The 21447-nt window shown below is 35.4% G+C and overlaps 1 protein-coding gene across 3 annotated transcripts in view; it reads left to right on the forward strand.

Annotated features, from left to right (window-relative positions):
• Positions 1-21447, forward strand: part of LOC148952132 (GPI-anchor transamidase component GPAA1-like) — an 88994-nt gene that overhangs the window by 63640 nt on the left and 3907 nt on the right. For all 3 annotated transcript variants that reach the window (XM_089089574.1, XM_089089572.1, XM_089089573.1), the window contains exons 9-11: positions 6601-6710; positions 12573-12763; positions 14639-14785. In XM_089089574.1, the coding sequence (XP_088945700.1) occupies positions 6601-6710; positions 12573-12763; positions 14639-14785 (448 nt within the window). The remainder of the gene's footprint in view (positions 1-6600; positions 6711-12572; positions 12764-14638; positions 14786-21447) is intronic.

A 21447-nucleotide genomic window follows, 5' to 3' on the forward strand; every position in this document is an offset into this window, starting at 1 on the left:
AGCATTGAAAGCCTAAGTAATAAAGGCTCCACCTCTAGTGTATTCTTACTTTTAGATTAGACCCAACTATAGTTCGAGTTGTATACCAAGAAATTTATTCGTGAGGTATGGGGCTGGGCGTATGGCGTCTGGGGACCTTAGAGGACCTAACACAGTTTCGCTTACTTTTGTTTGATTGTCTATTCTATATAACAATTGATTGTATTATATATTTATGATTTTTTTAGGAAACAAGTCTCGTAAAAAATAAAAATAGACTGTCACAGTTTGTAAAATATTAAGTTTTCCTTAGTTTTATGGACACTTCTACCTTAAGTATATTTTACCATTGAAAGAAGAGAAGGTAAATTTTCAAAGAAAACACTTATTCAGAATAGTCTTGGTTGCTTGTGCAAATTATAAAAAGGGCGAGCTCGCCATAGCATAGTGCGATCTTGCTATTGTAGTGTTTATAAAGATTTTTTTCCTTTTTAGAGATATGCTTTCGGTATTTTTCCAGCTTCCTTTTAAATATTGCTTTAAATTCAATAAATTGGAAAACTAATTTTTTGTCAAGTTTTATAACCCACGGTTCATTTTATTAATTAACAAAATTATTCGCAAGTGTTTATTTCGACCAGGCGCTTGTAATGAGGTCGGAAAATCACCATCCTAAAAAAAGAAAACGAACAATTAGATGTTTTTCGCACAGGTTTCTTTTTTCACAGGGCATCGTAACGTTCGGGCTGTTGTAGAAATTTGAAGAAGAGGTCATTCGGAAACGAATTTTGGAATTACACAATTCTTGGTACAAAACATTTTGTTGTGTAATAACTATTTTAGAAATGGTCAGGGTTGCTCAAATGTTTAATTTCCGAATTTTGTATGGAGAATTTCAGCTCTTTGGCCACTTGATTAAGGGAGATAATTTCGATTTCCTGTGTATGTCTGTACAATTTTTTTCTTTCTCCAGAAACAAATTCGGAAACTTGGGTAAATATTCATTTTAAATTTAATCTCTAGTTTGACAAGTTTTTTTCATAAATGTATATTCTGGCAACTGGAGTTGTCGCAGTCTTAAAAACTAGTTATATCTGGAATATGGATAAAATTGTAGAATTCAAAGCTCTTTTATGATTTAGCACATTTAAAGCTCATGTGTCTGTAATTTACGTTTATTTGCCCTTCAACTAAGGTGATACAACCCTTTTTTTTCATTCTTGCTCTGCTCCTAAGACAGGCCAAATGAAACAAAATTAGGAACTTAAGTAAGTTCTCGTTCGAAAGTAAACCTTTTTTTTGTGACAAAGGCTTTGAACATCTGAAGTTTTGGTGTCTTTGATGCAAAGACTATTTTGTCTCAAAAATACTTAAGAGTTAAAAAATCAAGCGCCTGGGTATGCCTAAATTTCCTTATGTGCCACAATTGTAGTTCTTTTGCCTTGGAACTTCGAGAAATAGGTCTCGCAATTTCTATTATTGTCCTTCCCTTAAAAGAATTTGTGTTGCAGTCCAGGAGCCAGGCTTAAAAATAAGAAACCTTCATGGCACGTTTATAACTTGCAATTTGAAAGTTTTTCTAGCCATATCGAACTCACTAATCATGAATACATCCTGCGAATAGTGCTTGATCCTTAAAACTGACCTGAAAGATTACAAATTGACAACTGGGCCAACGAAAATGTCTCCTTATTCACACCCCCTTTTCTCATGATTAATTTAAAAAAACTTTTTCCACAAAATAAGTTTTTCAAAGAAAAGTAAAGAACTCCATTAAACAAAAAATGAGCAAATATAAAATCAAATAATCTACGAAGCGTGAAAATACTGCAAATCAGCATCGATAAATAAATGAAACCGAAAACGAACAGAAATTAAAATAAATAACCGAGTCAAACTTAAAACGAGCGGAAATTAACATAAATTGTGCTCAAAACCCCTATGCCTTCCCAACGCCAGAACATAATTTTCACTTTACTGAAAAAATACAAATGAGTCAGTTTAATATACATATACTGATATTTAGTAATCAAAATGTTAATATTATTTGATTTGTTAAAGTTATGAACGTAAAAACATTTATATTTTTTCAGTAAAGTGCAAATTAGGTTCTGGCCTTGGAAAGGCACAGGGGTTTTGAGCCCAACTTATGTTAATTTCTCCTCGTTTAGACTTTGACTCAATTATTTATTGTAATCTCTGTTCGTTTGGGGTTTCATTTATTTATCGATGCTGATTTGCGGTAGTTTCACGCTTCGTAGATTATTTGATTTTAGTTTTACTAATTTATTGTTTAATGGAGTTCTTTACTTTTCTTTGAAAAAGTTATTTTGTGGAAAAAGTTTTTTTTAATTAATTTCTGTTCGTTTTGTATTGACATAGTCTTTTCAGGGAAGAATAAAATAATACTTTAAAATCTTTTTGTAATTTTAAGACTTTATAGTTTGGTCTGTTATTTGTATGCTGGAGAATATTTTTTAACAATTTTTAACAACATACACCCTTTGAACAATCTGGACACAAATAGTAGTGTTTAATTTCGTTTTATACCTCCTCTAGTTGATCTGAAATGGAAAACCTGATACCATTCGCAAAAAAATCAGCTTGCTTTCTTTGATAGCTTTCTTTGATCACACAAAACCCACATCGATCTTTACTATAAAAATGTCAAGCCTTCCAATCACTTTCGACTATTAAAAAGGGCACTAGGCCTTTCGATTTCCGATCGAATGAGCCCTTTTTGAGTTTCTACGACAACGCTTTCTATAAAACACCTTATATGCCCCCAGGCCATAAATTAAAACCCCTACCCTAAGGGTTATGAGGGCGGTTGTCATTCTCTTAAACCTAATTTCCAGAATTTTCAACTATGTTGCTCGAAAGAGCTATGACTCAATGTTTATTTGATATTTCCGGGGAAATGGTGGATGAGAGAGGGGCGTTAGTCACACTATAATCATTGTCGAGTATTAAAAAAGACACTAACCCTTTCAATTTCCAATCAAATGAGCCCTTTTTAAGTTTCTACGACAACACTTTCAATAAAAACCTTATATGCCCCCAGGGCATAACTTACAACCCCTGCCCTGAGGGCTGGGGGGGTGTCGTCCTCAAAGACCTAATTTCCAGAACTTTCTACTATGTTGAACACAATGGCTATCTGAAAATTTTGATTGGATGTGTTTGGAGGAATGGTGGGCGTGATAGGGTGGTTAGTTACCCTTCAATCACTTTCGACTATTAGAAGGGGCACTAGCCCTCTCCATTCCCAATTGAATGAACCCCCTTTGAAGTTTTTACGACAACTCTATAAAAACCTTATATGCCCCCCCGGCATAGCTTGCAGCCCTTGCCCTGGGGGCGGGGGGGGGGTGTCATCCTCAAAGACCTGTTTTTCAGAACAAAATGGTCATCTTAAAATTTTGATTGGATGTGTTTGGGGGATTGGTGGGCGTGAGAGGGGGGTCGTTGCCCTCCAGTCACTTTCGACTATTAAAAAGGGCACTAGCCCTCTCAATTTCCAATTGAATGAGCCCCTTTTGAAGTTTTTACGACAACGCTATCTATAAAAACCTTATAAGAAAAGGCACTAGCTCTTTCAATTTCCAATCAAATGAGCCCTTTTGAAGTTTCTATGACAACGCTTTCAATAAAAACCTTATATGCTTCCATGGCATAACTTACAGCCTTTGCCCTGGGGACTCTGGGGGTTTGTCATCCTTAAACACATAATTTCCAGAAGTTTCAACTACGTTGAACAAAATGGCTATCTCTAAACTTTGATTGAATGTGCTTGGGGAAATGATGGTCGTGAGAGGGGGGTCAATTACTCTCCACTCACTTTCGACTATTAAAAAGGGCAATTTCAATTTCCAATCAAATGAGCCCTTTTTAAAATTTCTACAACAACTTTCTATATAAACCTTATATGCCCCTAGGGAATAACTTACAAACCTTGCACTGAGGGTTCTGAGGGGGTTATCATCCTAAAATACCTAATTTCCAGAACTTTTGGCTACGTTGAACAAAATGTATTTCTCAAAATTTTGATTGGATGTGTTTGGGAAAATGGTGTGTGTGATAGGGGGGTTATTTGACCTTCAATCACTTTAGACTATTTAAAGGGCTCTATCCCTTTCAATTTTCAGTTAAATGAACCCTTTTTGATGTTTTTACAACATCGATTTCTATAAAATCCTTACATGCTCCCAGGGCTTAACTTACAACCCTTGTCCTAAGGGTTGTGGGGGGATGGGTTGTCATCCTTAAAAACCCAATTTCTAAAACTTTCAACTACGTTGAATAAAATGGCTGTCTAAAAATTTTGATTTGATGTGTTTGGGGAAAAGGTGGGCGTGAGAGGAGGGTTAGTTGCCCTCAAATCACTTTCGACTATTAAAAAGGGCACTAGCCCTTTGAATTTCCAATCGAATGAGCCCCTTTTCAAGTTTATACGACGAAGACTTCAATAAAAACCTTATATGCCCCCAGGGCATAACTTATAACCCTTGCCCTGAAGACTGTTGGGGGAGTGTCCTTCTCAAAGGTATAATTTCCTGAACTTTAAACTGCGTGGAACAAAATGGCTATCGAAAAATTTTGATTGGATATGTTTGGGGAAATGGTGGAGGTGGAAGGGGTGTTAGTTGTCTTCCAATCACTTTCGACTATTAAAAAGGACACTATCCATTTCAATTTCCAATCGATTGAGTCCTTTTGGAAGTTTCTGCGACAACGCGTTCTATAAAAACCTTATATGCCCCCAGGGCATAACTTACAACCCTTGCCCTGAGGGCTGTGGGGGAGTGTCCTCTTCAAAAACCTAACTTCTATCTGGAAATTAACAACGCTGAACAAAATGGCTATTAAAAATTTTGATTTGATGTGTTTGGGGAAAAGTTGGGCAAGAGAGGGGGGTTAGTTGCCTTCAAATCACTTTTGACTATTAAAAAGGGCACTAGACGTTTAAATTTCCAATTGAATGAGCCCTTTTTCAAGTTTTTACGACAAAGATTTCAATAAAACTTATGTCCCCAGGGCATAACTTATAACCCTTGCCCTGAAGACTGTGTGGGGAGTGTCCGGCTCAAAGGTATAATTTCCTGAACTTTAAACTACGTGGAACAAAATGGCTATATCAAAATTTTGATTGAATGTGTTTGGGGAAATGGTGGGCGTGGAAGGGGTGTTAGGTGCCTTCCAATTACTTTCGACCATTAAAAAGGGCACTAGCCATTTCAATTTCTAATCGAATGAGCCCTTTTTGAAGTTTCTACGACGCGTTATATAAAAACTTTATATAACCCCAGGGCATAACTTACAACGCTCGCCCTGAGGAGTGTGGGAGGTTTATAATCCTCCAGAACCTAATTTCTAGAACTAAAAACTACGTTGAATAAAATGGCTATCTCTAAATTTTGATTAGATGTGTTTGGGGAAAAGGTGGGCGTGAGAAGGGGGTTAGTCGCCCTTCAATCCCTTTCGACTATTAAAAAGGGCACTAGCCTTTTAAATTTCCAATCAAATAAGCCTTTTTTGAAGTTTCTACGACAACGCTTTCTATATAAACTTTATATGCCCCCAGGGCATAACTTACAACCCTTGTCCTGAGGGCTGTGGGGGAGTGTCCTCCTCAAAAACATAATTTTTATCTGGAAACCAACAACGCTCAACAAAATGGCTATCTAAAAATTTTGATTGGATTTGTTTGGGGGAATAATGGGCGTGGCTTACCATATATTCTCGAAAAATTGGTACAACTTAAAAAATTTACTTTTTGCACTTCAGATTAAGAGCCCAGGGAGAAAAAAATCCATGAAGTAGTAAAAAGGATAGCCAACCAATTATATTTGTAATAAAGTCCTTTCAAATCATATGTTTTTGAGGAGGACACTCCCCCAGAAGGTTTAAACTAGAGTTTTCTTAAAATCGCTAGGTACCATCATTTCTAGTAACTTGTCTCTAATCTCGTAACTACCACATTTAAGAAACTCATTTACCACACTATCAGGTCCCGGGGCCCCCTTTTTAATTTTTATCCTTTTAGTACTGTCATTAATTCTTCCTCTTCCTTCGTAAATCTCGTAAATTCAGTGTACCAAAGTGTAATTAACGATTTCATTATTTTCTATATCTTCTCCTGTAACTTCACCACGGTTTAGAACATTCTCAAAATGTTCTGCCCATTTCTCTTTAACTCTTACCTTATCGCTAATTGTGGCACCGTTCCTGTCTTTTACTTGGACAAGTACAGGTTAACTATTCCCTCTCAATATATTATCATGCCAGTACAATATTTTACAATTATGCCATCTGGTTGCATGTTCCAGATCTCCGGCACTTTTATCCATGGCCTCCATTTTCCACATCCTTAATTCATATTTTAATGCTTTCTCCACTTTCTTTACATTCCTCTCTTATTTTCATATGATCTATTATACAAATAATTCTTGCATAAGCCCCTCCTCCTTTCTATTAAACATAAAGGATTTTCACCAAAATCCCTAGCTGTGTTTCTAACTCAAGTATTCAATTAGGTACAATTGAATGTGTGTGTGTACTGTGAGTATAAAAATTTTGAACGAACAGTTATGTGCAGTTTATATTTTTCTCCTTATTTAGGTGTGTATATGATACCTTTTTCAATTATGGCTGCTCCGTTACTCTTGAGAGCTGTATCAATTTGGTTCAACCTTGTTCAGTCTCATAATGCACAAAAAGATGTGACTAGTGTAAGTGAAGCCCATTTTTTCTTTTTTTTCATATTATCATTTGAGTATTTACTATAAGTTTATTGAGTTTAATCTGGATTTCGGCCATATATCTGACTGAAAGCTATACTGACTTGTTCTAGCTATACTCATTGTAAATTATATTATTCATGTATTATTATGTTTTAGTCATTACAAGTAGCAAAGCCTGTTGGACAAAAAACATAAAAAAATAGCCTATTTCCCTTACTCCCCCTCCCCCACAAAAAACTACTGTGAGTTTTGAGTCAATCCCCCAGCCGTGAGACAAAACAGGGTAGATTTGCCAAAACTACATATAAAATTTGTTACCATTTTAGTGAAACCCACTGGTTGTAAAATGATAAATACGCACTTGACTTCAAGCTTCTGACACCCGTTGTATAACGTCGTATGATTTGTTTTCAGAGCGGAATATTAGTGATTCACTGAGTTACCGATAAAAACAACATTATAGGGGTATTATTAGAATAAATGTAATGGGAATTGACTGACGGCTTGACAACAATATACTTAATCTTTCTTAAAAAAACGAATTTACAGAGCAAAGCCTGAAACGTACGTACACTATTCTTAGAATTTTAGAAATTATTACAAAGCTTACTCAGGTTTCATTGTGGGACGTAGATGTTCTACTCTTATGTGATGCATTTCCAAATGAAGCTCGGAAATTGTGGAAATGGATTGCAGAACGCGGAAATACGAAAAAATCACAATGAGTCAGGTCAGGCGAGTAAGGTGCGTAGCTCAGCAGAACCGTGTTATTCTTAGCCAAATTTGGTGAACAGGGATGACTGTATTCACGGGTACATTGTTGATATGGAAGAGCCAGTCTCCTGTGTGGCACAAATCAAATCTCCTGTCTGCCGCGAACACTGTCGTGCAATCTTTTAATCCTTCCAAATAAAATGTTTGACTAACGATGTGACCTGGAGGGGTAAACTGTCAATGCACGAGGCCTTTGGCATCAATAATTGAATAAACATTGTTTTGATATTTGATTTGACGTCGACAATGTTCCTTTTGGGTTGATGATGACCTTTTCTATTAGACTCACTGTCCCAAAACGTCCTCTTTGTAAGCATTTTGTAACATTACATTAATTTCAGCAGCATTTTTACCGATTAAAAAACTAAATTTCACAACTGCACGCTGTTCGCATGAAAAAAACATACAAGAAAGAAACAGGGCTGGAAAAAATACTCCGTGTGGATTAGCACAGCAAGACAGGTCAGTAACAGAGTCAGTACTGTCTCTGTTATGGGACTGGTGGGCTCAAGATCCTGCTATCCCTCGTATATATAGGCCCTCCTCTATGTTTTTGATTTGTTTCCCTTTACTGATACGTAATTGGAATACAATTTCTGAAGTTTTTTACTCCGGCTTGGAAGGGGCATGGGGGTCCAATAATTTTTTTTTTTTTTTTTTAAATTTGTTAAACCAAAAAACAGACATTTACAGAAATCGTGGTGAAATTGGAACTCGTGACAACTAATATTCCCACAGCAATGGAACAGGGCGTCGGCCCAGCTACATGTCACGGTTTTGCATTTCTCCATTACGGTATCTGGCCAACTTGTTATTTCCTCTATCATCTAAAAAAGCCGTGTGACCTTGTCTGCATGCCAAGCACAGCTTGTTTGTGTGTTTTTTGGATGTGAACTCAAAATTTAATTCTTAATTTAATAAAAAAAGAAAATATAAAGGATTTTGGCATTTACAATTGTGTCATTCTGGGGCCATTGCAAAAGGACCTTAAGCAGTACGGAACGAGGCGAGGAGTTGTGCTTTAAAGTGGAAAACTTTCGGATTCGGATAGTTAGGCTAGTTTTATTTATGAACCATCGAGGTGGGAGTGGTCTCATATCTTAAGTACTCCTTGGATAACACGAAGAGCACTTCCTATTTATACAGGTTGTTATTTCAGTGTGTATCGAGACAGCACCGATCACCTTATTTAGTTCAAGCGTAAAGCCGAATTTGTTATTTTAAACAAATGACAAATTAAACACGAGAATGATATTTCGCCTTAAGTAAAAGCTTCTGGTTGGATACTAAATGAGTCTGCAGTTATAGACCTTGTACATAACGTTTTGAATTTATATGCAAGATCTGCTGGATAAGACTTGCCTAGACAAGACTTCAGTTGTGGTAGACAATCTGCTTTCCCAGTCAGGTCATAGAGACTTCCGGGGTGCATATGATGCATATTTTTTTTTTTTTTTTGCAGCAGTTTAGTGTTTAAAATTATTGCTGAATTGTTGAATTAATATATCTGTCTATTTATGTAGTCAAGGGGGAGGGGGTCCACCTTGAAAAAAAATAATAATAATGACCTTAAAAAACCTATAGTGACCGGGAAATAAATTGCCACTGTTCCGACCAAAAGACATTAAGAAGAAGAAGAAGAAGATTTTATTTGAATAAATCAACATAACAAAAAAACATATACCCCCAACAGAGAGCAAAGCTCGTAAAATTGGGTCTAAATATAAAAAAAAAAAAACAAATACTAAACAAATATAAAGACAAAATAAACATTTTCACATCATAACAAAACACAGAAATAAAAAAAACCTGGTTAAAGAAAAAAAAAAAAACATAACAAACATAAAGAAAACAAACGCTGGACAAGTGGGGCATGGAAGGCTATCCCAACATGGGTAACAAATATAAACAAAAAAGATAATAATAATAATAAAAAAATTTCTATTCCACCATCACAGGTCAATACATAATTTTAATATTTTCTTCCTTAGAACTGATATTTGCCGAAATGACTCAATTTGAATTCTATCTTTCAGCCTATATTTATTTGAAATAAATGGTATTTGGTATCTAATTGAAAATCTAGATCTTTCACAATTAACAAAGGGAATTCGATATGTTCCAGAACACCTAAGAGCCGAAGGAGGGGGCAGAATCAACAGAGATTTTTCATAAAAATAACTACTAGGATCTTGTATTTTAAAATGCCATATTGATATATTAAGTTCTCTTATATGTTTCAGATCTAATAAATTAAAGAAAAGAAATAATGTTTCAGTTTCCGATGCATCTCTAAGTTTTGATGGACGATGTAAAAAATTTCCAAGTATTCTCACTGCTTTATTTTGAAGGATCTGTAGGGGTTTTATATGCGTCCAAAAAGTATTTAAATAAATAATTGTGCAATAATTTAAATAAGGAGCAATCAAAGAATGATAAATTATTTTTAAAATTGAAAATGGAAAAACATGTTGCAAACGATACATAGACCCAATATTTTGTGAAAGTTTCACCCTTAAATGATCAATATGAGTTTGAAATGACAAAAGGGGATCAATAAAAACTCCTAAATAACGATATGATTGAACTCTACGTATTTTATGCTCACCAACTTGAAGCTCCTGACATGAAATTGTTTTAGTAGCACGTTTTGAATGACCAAAAACCATAAATTCAGTCTTCTTAAAATTCGGTACTAAATAATTAGAAACAAACCATCGATGAACTGAACTAACAGTGTTAAACAGATTTTGAATTAATGTAGATGAATCCTTCGCTTTAACAGAAACAGCTGTGTCATCTGCAAATAAAATTGCAAGACCATTATTTCCCTGTAAACATCGTGGGAGATCATTAATATACATCAAAAATAAAAGTGGACCTAATACCGATCCTTGTGGGACACCAATATCTTCAAGATCATTTAAACTAGACAAATGTCCATCAACATCTACCACGATTTTACGTCCATAAAGGTATGATCTTATTATATCTAGTCCTTTCCCTCTTATACCGGAATTTTCCATTTTATCAAAAAGAATTTCATGGTTTAAAGTGTCAAATGCTTTTTTAACATCATAAAAAACAGTAGATACATGATAATTACTATCTAAGCAGTCATTTATTTCTAATACAAGAGCTGCAACTGCTTGTTCCGTCGAATGGCCTGCCCTAAATCCAAACTGATGTTTGGTAAAAAAATTTATTTTATCTAGATAATTAGTAATCCTTCCTTTTAAAATTTTTTCCAATACTTTAGACAATGGTGATAAAATTGCAATAGGACGATAATTATTTGTATCAGATTTATCTCCTTTTTTATGCAATGGTATTACACGTGCAATTGTCCATCTTTTAGGAAATGTACCTGAGAAAATACATAAATTTAAAATATGAAGCAATGGTTCAAATATTTCACCTGCAATATTTTTTAACAAATTAGTTGAAAATTCATCATATCCCAATGAATTACCATTTTTTAAATTCTTAATGACCTTTTGAAATTCTGCAAAAGTAACCGGGGCCATAAATATGCTCGTATCTTCAGTGGGCGGTAGATATTTTTTATGCGACCTTGGTGAAGAAAGGTCAATTTCTCCTGAAACAACAGATGATCCAATACTAGCAAAATATTCACTAAACTTCTTAGCAACAGCTTGTGGTCCTCTAAATTCTTTACCATTAATATCAAATAACACTTCAGGGTGTAACAACTTTTTATTTCTTCCAATTTTATCTTTAATTAAACTCCAAGTTTTTCTAGGGGAATCTGAATTTCGAAAAGAATTTTCATAATAAAGTCTTTCACTTACTCTAAGGATCCTTACCAGCATATTCTTATAATTTTTAAAACGTGTTATATTTATTTCCGTGGGATATTTTATTCTAATTTTATATAAACGATTTTTCTCATTAATAGATCTCAAAAGTGATTCATTTATCCAAGGTTTTTTTGGGGTAAGTTTCTTTCCTCTCGGGCTTTTATATGGGCAAAAAAGATCAAGCTTTTCATTCATAATATAATAAAATTTATCTAATGATTGGTTCGGATCCTTCTCATCATTAGAAAATAGAAGGCACCAATGGATATGGAAATTTAATTAAATTGTGGTGCAAACAGAGAAATGTTATTCCCACGGTTAATTTGGTTCTACGAACAATATTTCTGAAGAAAATCTGTCAGTTGATGGGCGGTACTTCGATTCGCAAACAAAGGGGGTTTTGGGTTTGGACAAGGAGTACGGCATAGCTAGATGCTCTATCACGATAAAAAAGATGCGCCGAAGAAACCAAACAGAGGCCTCAATTGTTAGAATAGAATATTATTCTTAGTTTTGAATAATAAAAAACAAATGAAAAAGATTATGATTAAAATTACCTTTGTTTTAAGACTATCCTTTCTGTGTAGTTACACACTAAAGCCTATAAAAAGTTGGAAAAACAAAACCATCTTTTTGGATCGAAAATGGCTTAACTGGTTTGAACTAATTGTAAGGGTAAAAATTTATTTGGTTTGCGAAGTTGTTGTGTGAGTTCGCCAAAAGACGAATTAAGTTCATAACCTGCGGTTCCGCCTTATTCATAAAAAGTCGAACTAGACAACAATAAAATATTTTTGATACAAAATTTTTTGATACAAAAAGTCCCAACTCATAAATGCACTTTTGCAGGGGATAAATCACCAAGACGGAAACTACATGAAAAGATAAAAAGGTTCTGTTCCATGAGCTGAAAAACCGGCAAGTGTTTCGTTGGCGTATCAAATTAGTAAGGAATATCAAATAGCGTGTTTTCGAAAAAAATATTACACTTCAAGGCGAGTGCTTAAACAGCTGTGAAGGCTTGAAAAGCTGCACCAGGGCTCTCCTGTCACAGTATATCATGTTGCTTGGGACAGTGTAAATCAGATTTAATAATTCATTGCTTCTCTACCAACTATTTCTACTCTTCAATGAATCTTGACGGCAAATTACTCTTTTTTTTTATTGCATATTTGGCACTAAAAGAAGCCAAGCATTATTTAAGTGTGTGTTCTAATTTTGAGATCTGGGTCTAATCCTGTCTGTATTATTCCAGTTGAATTATGATCAAATTTGTGGGATAGTTGTTTTGTGCCACGTCCTTGGATCCTGCCTTTTTCTATTGCCTTCAGCTGCTGCCAAACTTGGTTTAAGCTACTTTGAATTTGAAACAGACGAATCAGTTTTTTATGGATTTATTCTTGCTTCCATCATCATTGCTATGGTGCTGATATTTCCAGTCCAAGGGTAACTTTTTTTTTTTTTTTTTCATCCTTGAAATGTCAGGGTCTCGATTTCATTTAATTTGCTCTGAACTAAAATTTCATCTTGACTAAAATTTATGTATATACATATACATATATATATATATATATATATATATATATATATATATATATGTATATATATATATATATATATATATATATATATATATATATATATATATATATATATATATATATATATATGTATATATATAATATTTTATATATGTTATACCATGATAAGACATTGTAATTTTCTAGGTTTATGCAAATGAATGAGTATGGCAACGTGTTATTTTCCTACTAGACATTTCATGTCATGAAGGTGGGGAGAGGGGGGGGGTTGCTTATAAATTTGGCACATCTAGGCCAAAATGGCCTAGATCTTGGTGAGTAATGTGAAAAAGGTACTTGTAATTTTTATAAAGGATTGGACGGAGAAGTGTTTGTCCGTGTTTGGCTTCATATAGTTTAATGCCGCAGCCAACGTTTAGTAGTGGTTTTGGATTTGAGACGCAGTGGTTTTCAGAGCACATTTAACTGTGACATTTTTTGATCACCCTTATCAACAAAAGCATGAAGGGTATGTGGTGAAAAATAAGTAAAGTATAAACTATAAAATAAAACTAAGAATCTTAGCAGTACAATTATGCCCTCCTAATCAAGAAATAGTTTTCAATGTTATAATTATTCTACTGTTTGGGCGTAGTTAGGTTTCTTGTGTTGTATCCAGTAAAGTTAGAGGTTCAACTCCAGGTGATGCCCAACTATCAAATGCTTTAAGTTCCAGGCTTGCGATCAACAACATATAAAGGAGAGGATACGGGTAAAAAAACGATTGTGCTTTAATGATACGCTCTCTGTGTATTTCCCCATCCTTTTTTTCTAAAGCGAAAACTATGAATAATAACAACCCTGGTCTTAGTGGAGGATTTGCTTATGACAAGTTACACTTAAAAGCTTTCTTTTTCATTTTTTTTTCTTTTGCCACCGAAAGAGGTACTTTTTTGCTTATTCAAAATATACACGCTGTATTAAATTAGGCTTACCCGTCAAGAAAAAATTTGTTGGAAAGATTTATCGGGGAACCCCTTTTTCAAATATATTTTCTAATGCAAATTCGAATTTGTGAATTCAAAGTTAATAAAATCTTTCGTCACCAAAAAGGAAAAAAAAATCGAAACCACTGGACTGAAAATTCGAGTAATTAGACTAGACATTTCTTAATTTGGCACCAATGGCATGGGAAAACATCCGGGGGTGTATATTTAAAAACCAAAAGTTTTTTTAGGTGCCCTAGAGGGGAAAGTTGTGATTGCCAGACTGACAGACGCTCTTCTTTTGTTCTGGGATGGACCTTCGGGACAAGATACTGGTTTGTCTTTATTCGTTGCCCACATATGGATATTTTACAGTATTCCGTATACAACAGTATACGGACCAACAGTCACTATTCATGTAACATTGTCATTTATCAATAAATTATCTTTTAAGTAAATAATGTATAATAGTATTGTATTGGTATACAATGTACACGTGACAATGTTGTACAAGTTGACAATATTATATGCGTTCTCATATGAAGTTATTACCTAAGTATTCTATTTAGGTGATAATAAGAAAAATTTAATTTTATTCCGTTGTTGAATACTTCATTCTATACAGTTGTCTTTATTCTTCGTCTTCTTCCCCTCTTCTATCCTTGTCAATTGGTCTTCCTTGTAAAAAAAGAAAAACTATTTAAAAGTTCACCTCCAGGCTACAGCTGGCTACTTAATTGTTTTTTTATTGGGCAGGCGTTTTGATTGGAAATACTTCTTAGTGATGTAACCCTATAATGGACTTTTTTTTTCAGGATTGATGCAAGGGCTATACGTTGCATAGCTCATTTAGAAATGGCCACATTGATGTTTGCCACTGCTTTACAAAACATATCTTTGGCAACTTTTCAAGCTTTTATTGTGACCCCCTTGTTTCTTGGGACAGGAACTGCTTCCTCAAGGTAATTTTTATTTAAATAAAAGATTACTAAGATTTTGAAGTTCCTTTAGTGAGTGTTTTGACACTTGATTTTGTCTCAGACTCAATCCAAGTTCCCTGCTCAGAATGGTTGAAAGTCCAAAGTATTTTCAGAAATAGAAAATTCACAATCATAATTGTCACCTAAATAGGTGTTTTCAGTTCTGAAAATGTTGCTCGATAGTTCTTATTTTCAGCTTTCAACCATTCTGAGCGGGAAACTTGGACAGAGTCTGAGACAGAATCCAGTGTCTGAACGCCTACTTACTCCTTTGTTGTTCTTCTTTTTTTATTTGAACCACCATTCTTTTGTTTAATTCATAATTTTTTTGTGTCTCAGCCAACTCCTACATTAATCAAAACGATATGATTTACCTGCATTGGGGAGGGGGTGCATGACTGTAGATCCGCAAAACTAATAAAAGTATCGGTTTTTGCCGCGTTTTATTCTTTTTTTTTAGGGTGGGGATCTTTTAATATCCTTCCCCCTACGCCAAGTGTAAATACGGCCAACTGGTTTTTGTCTATTACTTTAAAACGTGACTACTGGAGGACTAAGCGAGGTAAACATTATTTGTTGATTTGTTATTCTAGACACCCTATTAACTTACCTTCCTAAAAAATATGCTCCCGAAACTCTTTTCTTGCTTTGTTTCCTTGGTATATGCTTTTCAATTGCTTACTATACTAATTTTAGCAATTTGAATATTTTCTTTTAAAAGCACTGTCATTTATTCTGCTGTCACAGTTCAAAATTCTTCAATATAAATTTGTTTCCGCGTTACTACATCTAGAAGATAGGTATATTCTCTTGAATACCATTTTCCCTTCGTGTTACCAAGTTTTTTTATACTGGTCAGTGAACAGAAAGTTTTACTGACAGATAATAATAAATAAACAAATTATGTCAGAACTAGAACGAAAAAAACAGAGCCTCTTGTGCACAAAAAGTCAGTCTAAAGAGATCTTTCAAACTGCTCGTATCAACGAACTGTAAGATAAAAGCGACCTATTCTTATAGTAATAGAAACTATAAAAACGGTTTTTGATGCTAACATACACGGCCCTCCAAAGGTAAAAGTACGTATATGCACAATTTTTCACTTCTCGACTTAATGCCACCACCATACTAAAAAAAATGTGCTGAATCGAATGGTATATGTAAGAAGGCTCTAGTCCAAATATTAACGGAAATAGCATATGGATAAAGTACGTATCTGAAAAATTTCTGGGCGCATCCAAAGGTAAAAGTACGTATCTGTGTAGATACGTACTTTCACCCTTGGTACGTACTTTTGCCTTTGGCCGGCACATTAAAATGAGAAAGGAAACCAAAGGTCAAAGTACGTATATGTCATGATTCAGCACAATCATCATTGTTTGTTTACCAGAGCAGAGCTGAACAACCAGCAACTCTGAGCTATTAAAGAGTACTGGCATAGAATGTCAAGAGGCTTTCTAAATTTACAGAGAGCGTTGGTTATACAAAAGGAAAGAGATTTAAGGTAAGAAAATTTTGCTTCATGCTATTTTGGAACCTTTTCTCCAAGTAGGCCTAAACCCTCTGGTAAAACCCCATCTGTACTACCAGGTAGGTACAACAGACCCGCTACAACCAGTTTACACAGCTAGCTATGTAGCTGTCGAATTAGTACAGGAGAGCAGCGTCATACCAAATTACCAACCAACCACCTAAAGCCATTTTTTTAGTATTGCCTACAAACATGACTTACCTTTGAAATAAAATAAAAAACAAGGGATGCATCAAAATAACCCCTAGAACCTTCTCTGTCATCTGAGATAATCAGGGATTAGTTTGGTCAACTATTACAACATTGAGAAAAAATTGAGGGCCTCTAAATATTGCTTACCTTAGAAACAAAAAAAAATGTATCAAAATAGCCCTAGAACCCCCTCTTTCATCTGAGATAATCAAGGTTGATAACAAGTTCTTAGAATTCCAATTTTTCAGGACATTGGCATGTCAAGCAAGTACAAATGAGGCATCAACTTCAAATACCGACTTGCCATCTTCCAGTGAAGAGCAACGAGGAGCTAGTTCCTGTTCCCCCCCAGAAATCATCCAGATAAATCAAACAACAGACATATCACCCAATTTTTCTGGACATTCTCGATCAAGGGACACCACTGATGGAGAAGCTAAAACTAAGGCACAGTTAAAACACTTTGCTGATGAAGAATTCGAAAAAGAAGATTTAAGTAGAGGTGATAGTGATGAGTCTGATATTGACTGGGAGGACGTTGAAGGGACATTTGGGTCTTCTGATGATGAAAGGCAGACAACTTTGAAGAAGAGGAGAAAGCTCTTTACAGATTTAGTTCCTTTTTCGGTCAGTAATCATCTTACATCAGATCATCCAGAGTACAATCTGATCCATTTTCCTACCGATCCTTTCCTGCCCTTGGAAGATTCGGCTTCGGATGCAGCAGCTTATGAGACCCAAGATGACCAGCTAAATTTGGACAATCAACCATCTAATGAAAGCAACAATACTGTTTGTGAACCTGATTCCTCAGACCATGTCATGTGTGTAATTGACGCTGTAGCAGCAAGGTCTGTGGGACAAGATAGAGAAAATAGACGTGAAGAAAATGGTGGAGGAGAAGGAAGGTCTATTGTTGACCTTACTCCAAAACGAGTTCGCTCAGAAAAAGATAAATTTGAAAGAGATGTTAAGAAGTATCCATTTCCTGACGAACCTGGCTGTAAATCTAACAAAAGCACAAACTCATGTTTGAAGTTTTCCAGTGTAGAATTCAGGAAAATTTATGACACATGTTGGAGCAAAGAATATAAATCAAGACAAATGTGGCTCGCTTCTTTGCTGACATTCCTACCAGTTAAAAGAAGGACTATTGCCCCAGAAGCTGCGTGTAGAAAAAAACTACAGTTAGGTACAGCCTTCCCAGAAATTCGAATGACGACCCCACACTTACCCCAAAAGTTGAAAACTTGCCAGTTTGCAAGTCTACATTCCTTGGTTGTCTAGGATTAGGCAAGAATGACAGAGTGATTTTTACAATCAAGTCAAAAATTGAAAGGGATGCTCTTGGGAATGAGCTCAAGGACGGAAGGGGCCATAAAGTGGCAGGGCCACCAAACAAAGTTGATCGAAGCCTTGTGATGCAGCACATTGAAAGCTTTCAGCCAGCAATTCCACACTATCGTCGAGCTCACGCTCCAAATGTTCGGTACCTTTCTCGTGATTTGAGCTACAAATTTATGGCAGAAGACTTTAATGAAAAATATCCAGCAAATAAAATCTGTGATGAGACATATAGGAAGATTCTTAATGGTATGAAAGTATCATTGTGCATGCCCCAAAGTGACAGCTGTGACATTTGCACACTATTAAAAGAGAAAGTAGGGGCTGCGAGAACTCCTGGTACAAATGGTGAGGCAACCGAGAAAGAGACTGAACTGTACAGAAAGCACATAGATCTTGTTGAACAGGTTTCAAAAGCATTTTCTGAAGATAAGCAGAAATACGAAAAAGATTCAACTACCATGTTGTTCACCGTGGACCTACAAAAAGTGTTATTGCTTCCCATCATGCACAGCAGAAAGGAGGCCTTTTTTCAATCAAGACTCGTGTGTTTTAATGAGACGTTTGCCCCCGTTAAGGCCACCCAACAAAACCAGAACCTTTGCGTTGTTTGGAACGAATCTCGACAAGGACGTGATGCACCTGATATAGGTAGTGCCTTCCACAAGGTCTTAAAGATGAATAGGGATATCTTGCACTTCATTTTTTATACTGACAATTGCTGTGCCCAGAACAAAAATTGGACAATTTTTAGTGAATTTGTACTGATAGTCAACAGTGAAGGAGGACCTGAAACGATTCGTATCAAGTATCTAGTGAAAGGCCATACGCACATGGGGGCTGACTCCATACACGGATCGATTGAGTCTCGAATTCGAAAAAGGGATGTTCTTGACTTTGAGGATTTGTGCGACACCTTAGAAAAAAGTAGAAAATTCACGAAAGCCGTGAAAATGGACATAGAAGACTTTTGCCAGTGGAAAAGCTTAAAAGCTCCTGGCATCGTCATGAAGAACTTGGGCGTGACCATTGATGAGTTCAGTGAGGTCTGTTTTAAGAAGGGAAAAACAGAACTGTTCTATAAAACTAGCCCTGAGGGTGAAGAAAAGAGTCTAAGTTTTGTGCCAAAAAAGCTGGTTAGTACAATCAAAGAGGCAAAGTATCCTTTGCCAGATCCGATTCTTGGCGCAAGGGGGTAAAGCCAGAAAAGAAAAAGGCCATCTTAGAAAAACTTGTACCTTTTATGAATGAGAATCGCCGTACATTTTGGCGCACTATGCCTTCATCAACAGCTTCTGTCGATTTGCTGAAGCACGGCTGTGTTTTTTAGCTGCCTGCAGTATTTCAGTGATTTCTTTTTATTTTTTTTATTTTTTAACTTCTAATTATTTGAATAAAAAAATGACTTGTTGTACATGCTTCATACGTGGTTTTACCTTCGGTATACGTCATAGATACGGGGTTTTGGGCAGAGTAAAAGTGCGTTTTATGTTTTATACAGACTTTTACCTTTGGGACTTCATTCGAATTCGAGTCTCGAGTCAAAGGTAAAAGTACGTATATGTCATATACGCACTTTTACCTTTTGAGAGCGCCTCTTTATATGAGTAACGGTCCAATGGTAAAAGTACGTATCTACTGTTTCAGGCTTCGGGGCAGTAATAATAGAAAATTTTACTTAAAAATATGAAATCCCCATATTTGTTTACCTATTTAACTAATTTCCAGAATTAGCCAGTGTCCAGTTTCACCGTAAACCGTATTTGAAATTCTCAAAAGTACTCAAACTTTGAGCCGTGATTTATCGAAATAATGAAAAGTGTAGATACGTACTTTTACCTTTGGAGGGCCGTACACATCAAAAGAATCTGCTTTTCATCGTGATTTCCAAGGTCGTACCCAGGATTTTTTTTTTGGAGGGGGTTTTACTCAAAGATTTTTTCGGAGGGGAAGGGGTACACAAAATAACCTCAAAAAACACATACAAAATTTGTTTATATCTATTTTTGTTACGTTTTTACTAGTCAAACAAACATTTTGGAGGGGTTCCAAACCCCCCTACCCCCGCCCCCCTCCCTCTGGATACGGCCTTGGTGATTTCCAATATGTAAAATTCCTTCAGGGTTCAGAGTTTATTTATTCCACAAGAACGAAAAATTTGACACAAAAAAGGAAAAAAAAATCACTATATTCTTCCACAAGCCTCTGTTGCTGGTAATGCTGGGAGAGAGTGAGAGACATCATGTTTAAAGTTATCATAAAAAGATATTTGGTTAAGAAAATTTGCATGATTTTGGATCGGTTGGAAGAACCCCAAAATAGAGAGATCTGATAAAAATTTCATAATCAGATCCAGCATATCTGTGAACCTCAGAGCAGAAGCTTCAAGCCTTTTGCTACAAAGATAAAAAGAAATTAAAATAAGTATAGCTACGGATACGTGTTTATTTACTTGTCTAATTTCGTCGTTTCCCATGGGTAGTCGCATTAAAACAGTGCACAGTGGGCCATAGAACCAAATAATGATTTTCCTTGCGATTTCAGCGTTTGTGTTGATACATATCCAACATAAAACAAAAAAAGACTTGCTGCTGAACAAAAATGGGTGGAAAAACTTTTTTACGGTGTAAAGGACATAAAATAGGGCAAACACAGGAATAAAAAATGATTTCAAGTGTGAGTGGAAATCCAGCTCATTTTTAGAGCAGTTTGAAAATAATACAAACGATTCAGTCTTTTAACCAGTCATTTAATCAATGACTCATTCAACTTCATCATCGAATGCATCTGTTGATACGTTCGAACTATCCTCGGAAGAACTCCTATGCCCAGAAGAGATATAATTATTTGGACTGTATGGACCAATATCCTGTTACTTCTGTAGACTAAGCACCTCAGAAGGAATTTAAATTTCTTTCACTTCCAATGGCTGTCTCGTCAGTGAAGAGGGTCCAAATAAACTAAGTCCTAGAGGGTCCAAAGTTACAAGTATGGACAAATATCCCGCGAACTCAGTAAATTAAACATTTTAGAAGGAATTTATGGTTTTTTCATTGTCAATGGCTGTCTCATCTGTCAGTTCAGGGGCTCTAAAGTAACTAGTAGCATATGTAAAATAACTTCTAAAATTTCTTTCATGTAACCATTTTCATGCATGGTTGTGTCTTTATATTCGTAAGTTACAGATAGTATTCTGACAGACAAAGTAGTAAATCTGATAATTTTATCGTGTCCCGTGAATCAATTACTTGTAAACACTTGGGAGCATATAAACCCAATAATGGATAGCAATATAATTTTTTTTTTTTTGCGAGCATATCCATCAGAAGCGTCAATATTGACAGATACCGGCAATGCATAATGCACAATTTTATAGAAAAGCCGCAAATTGGTTCTTAATCGATTCCTGTGATCTCTGCTGACATCTCGAGATTATTAAGAATGTTCGAGCTGTGTTGTTATTATTGGACATAAATTATCTATAAACTGCGCTGTGATTTCCAGTTTTCTTGTATTTGTCATTTCAATAAGATTCCGTCTTTTTAATTGGGAACTTATATGTAGTATACGAAGATAA

This window comes from Artemia sp. Qi Xiang Cuo, chromosome 5 (genome assembly GCF_049724085.1).
Source record: "Artemia sp. Qi Xiang Cuo chromosome 5, ASM4972408v1, whole genome shotgun sequence".
NCBI classification, from domain to species: Eukaryota; Metazoa; Arthropoda; class Branchiopoda; order Anostraca; family Artemiidae; genus Artemia; species Artemia sp. Qi Xiang Cuo.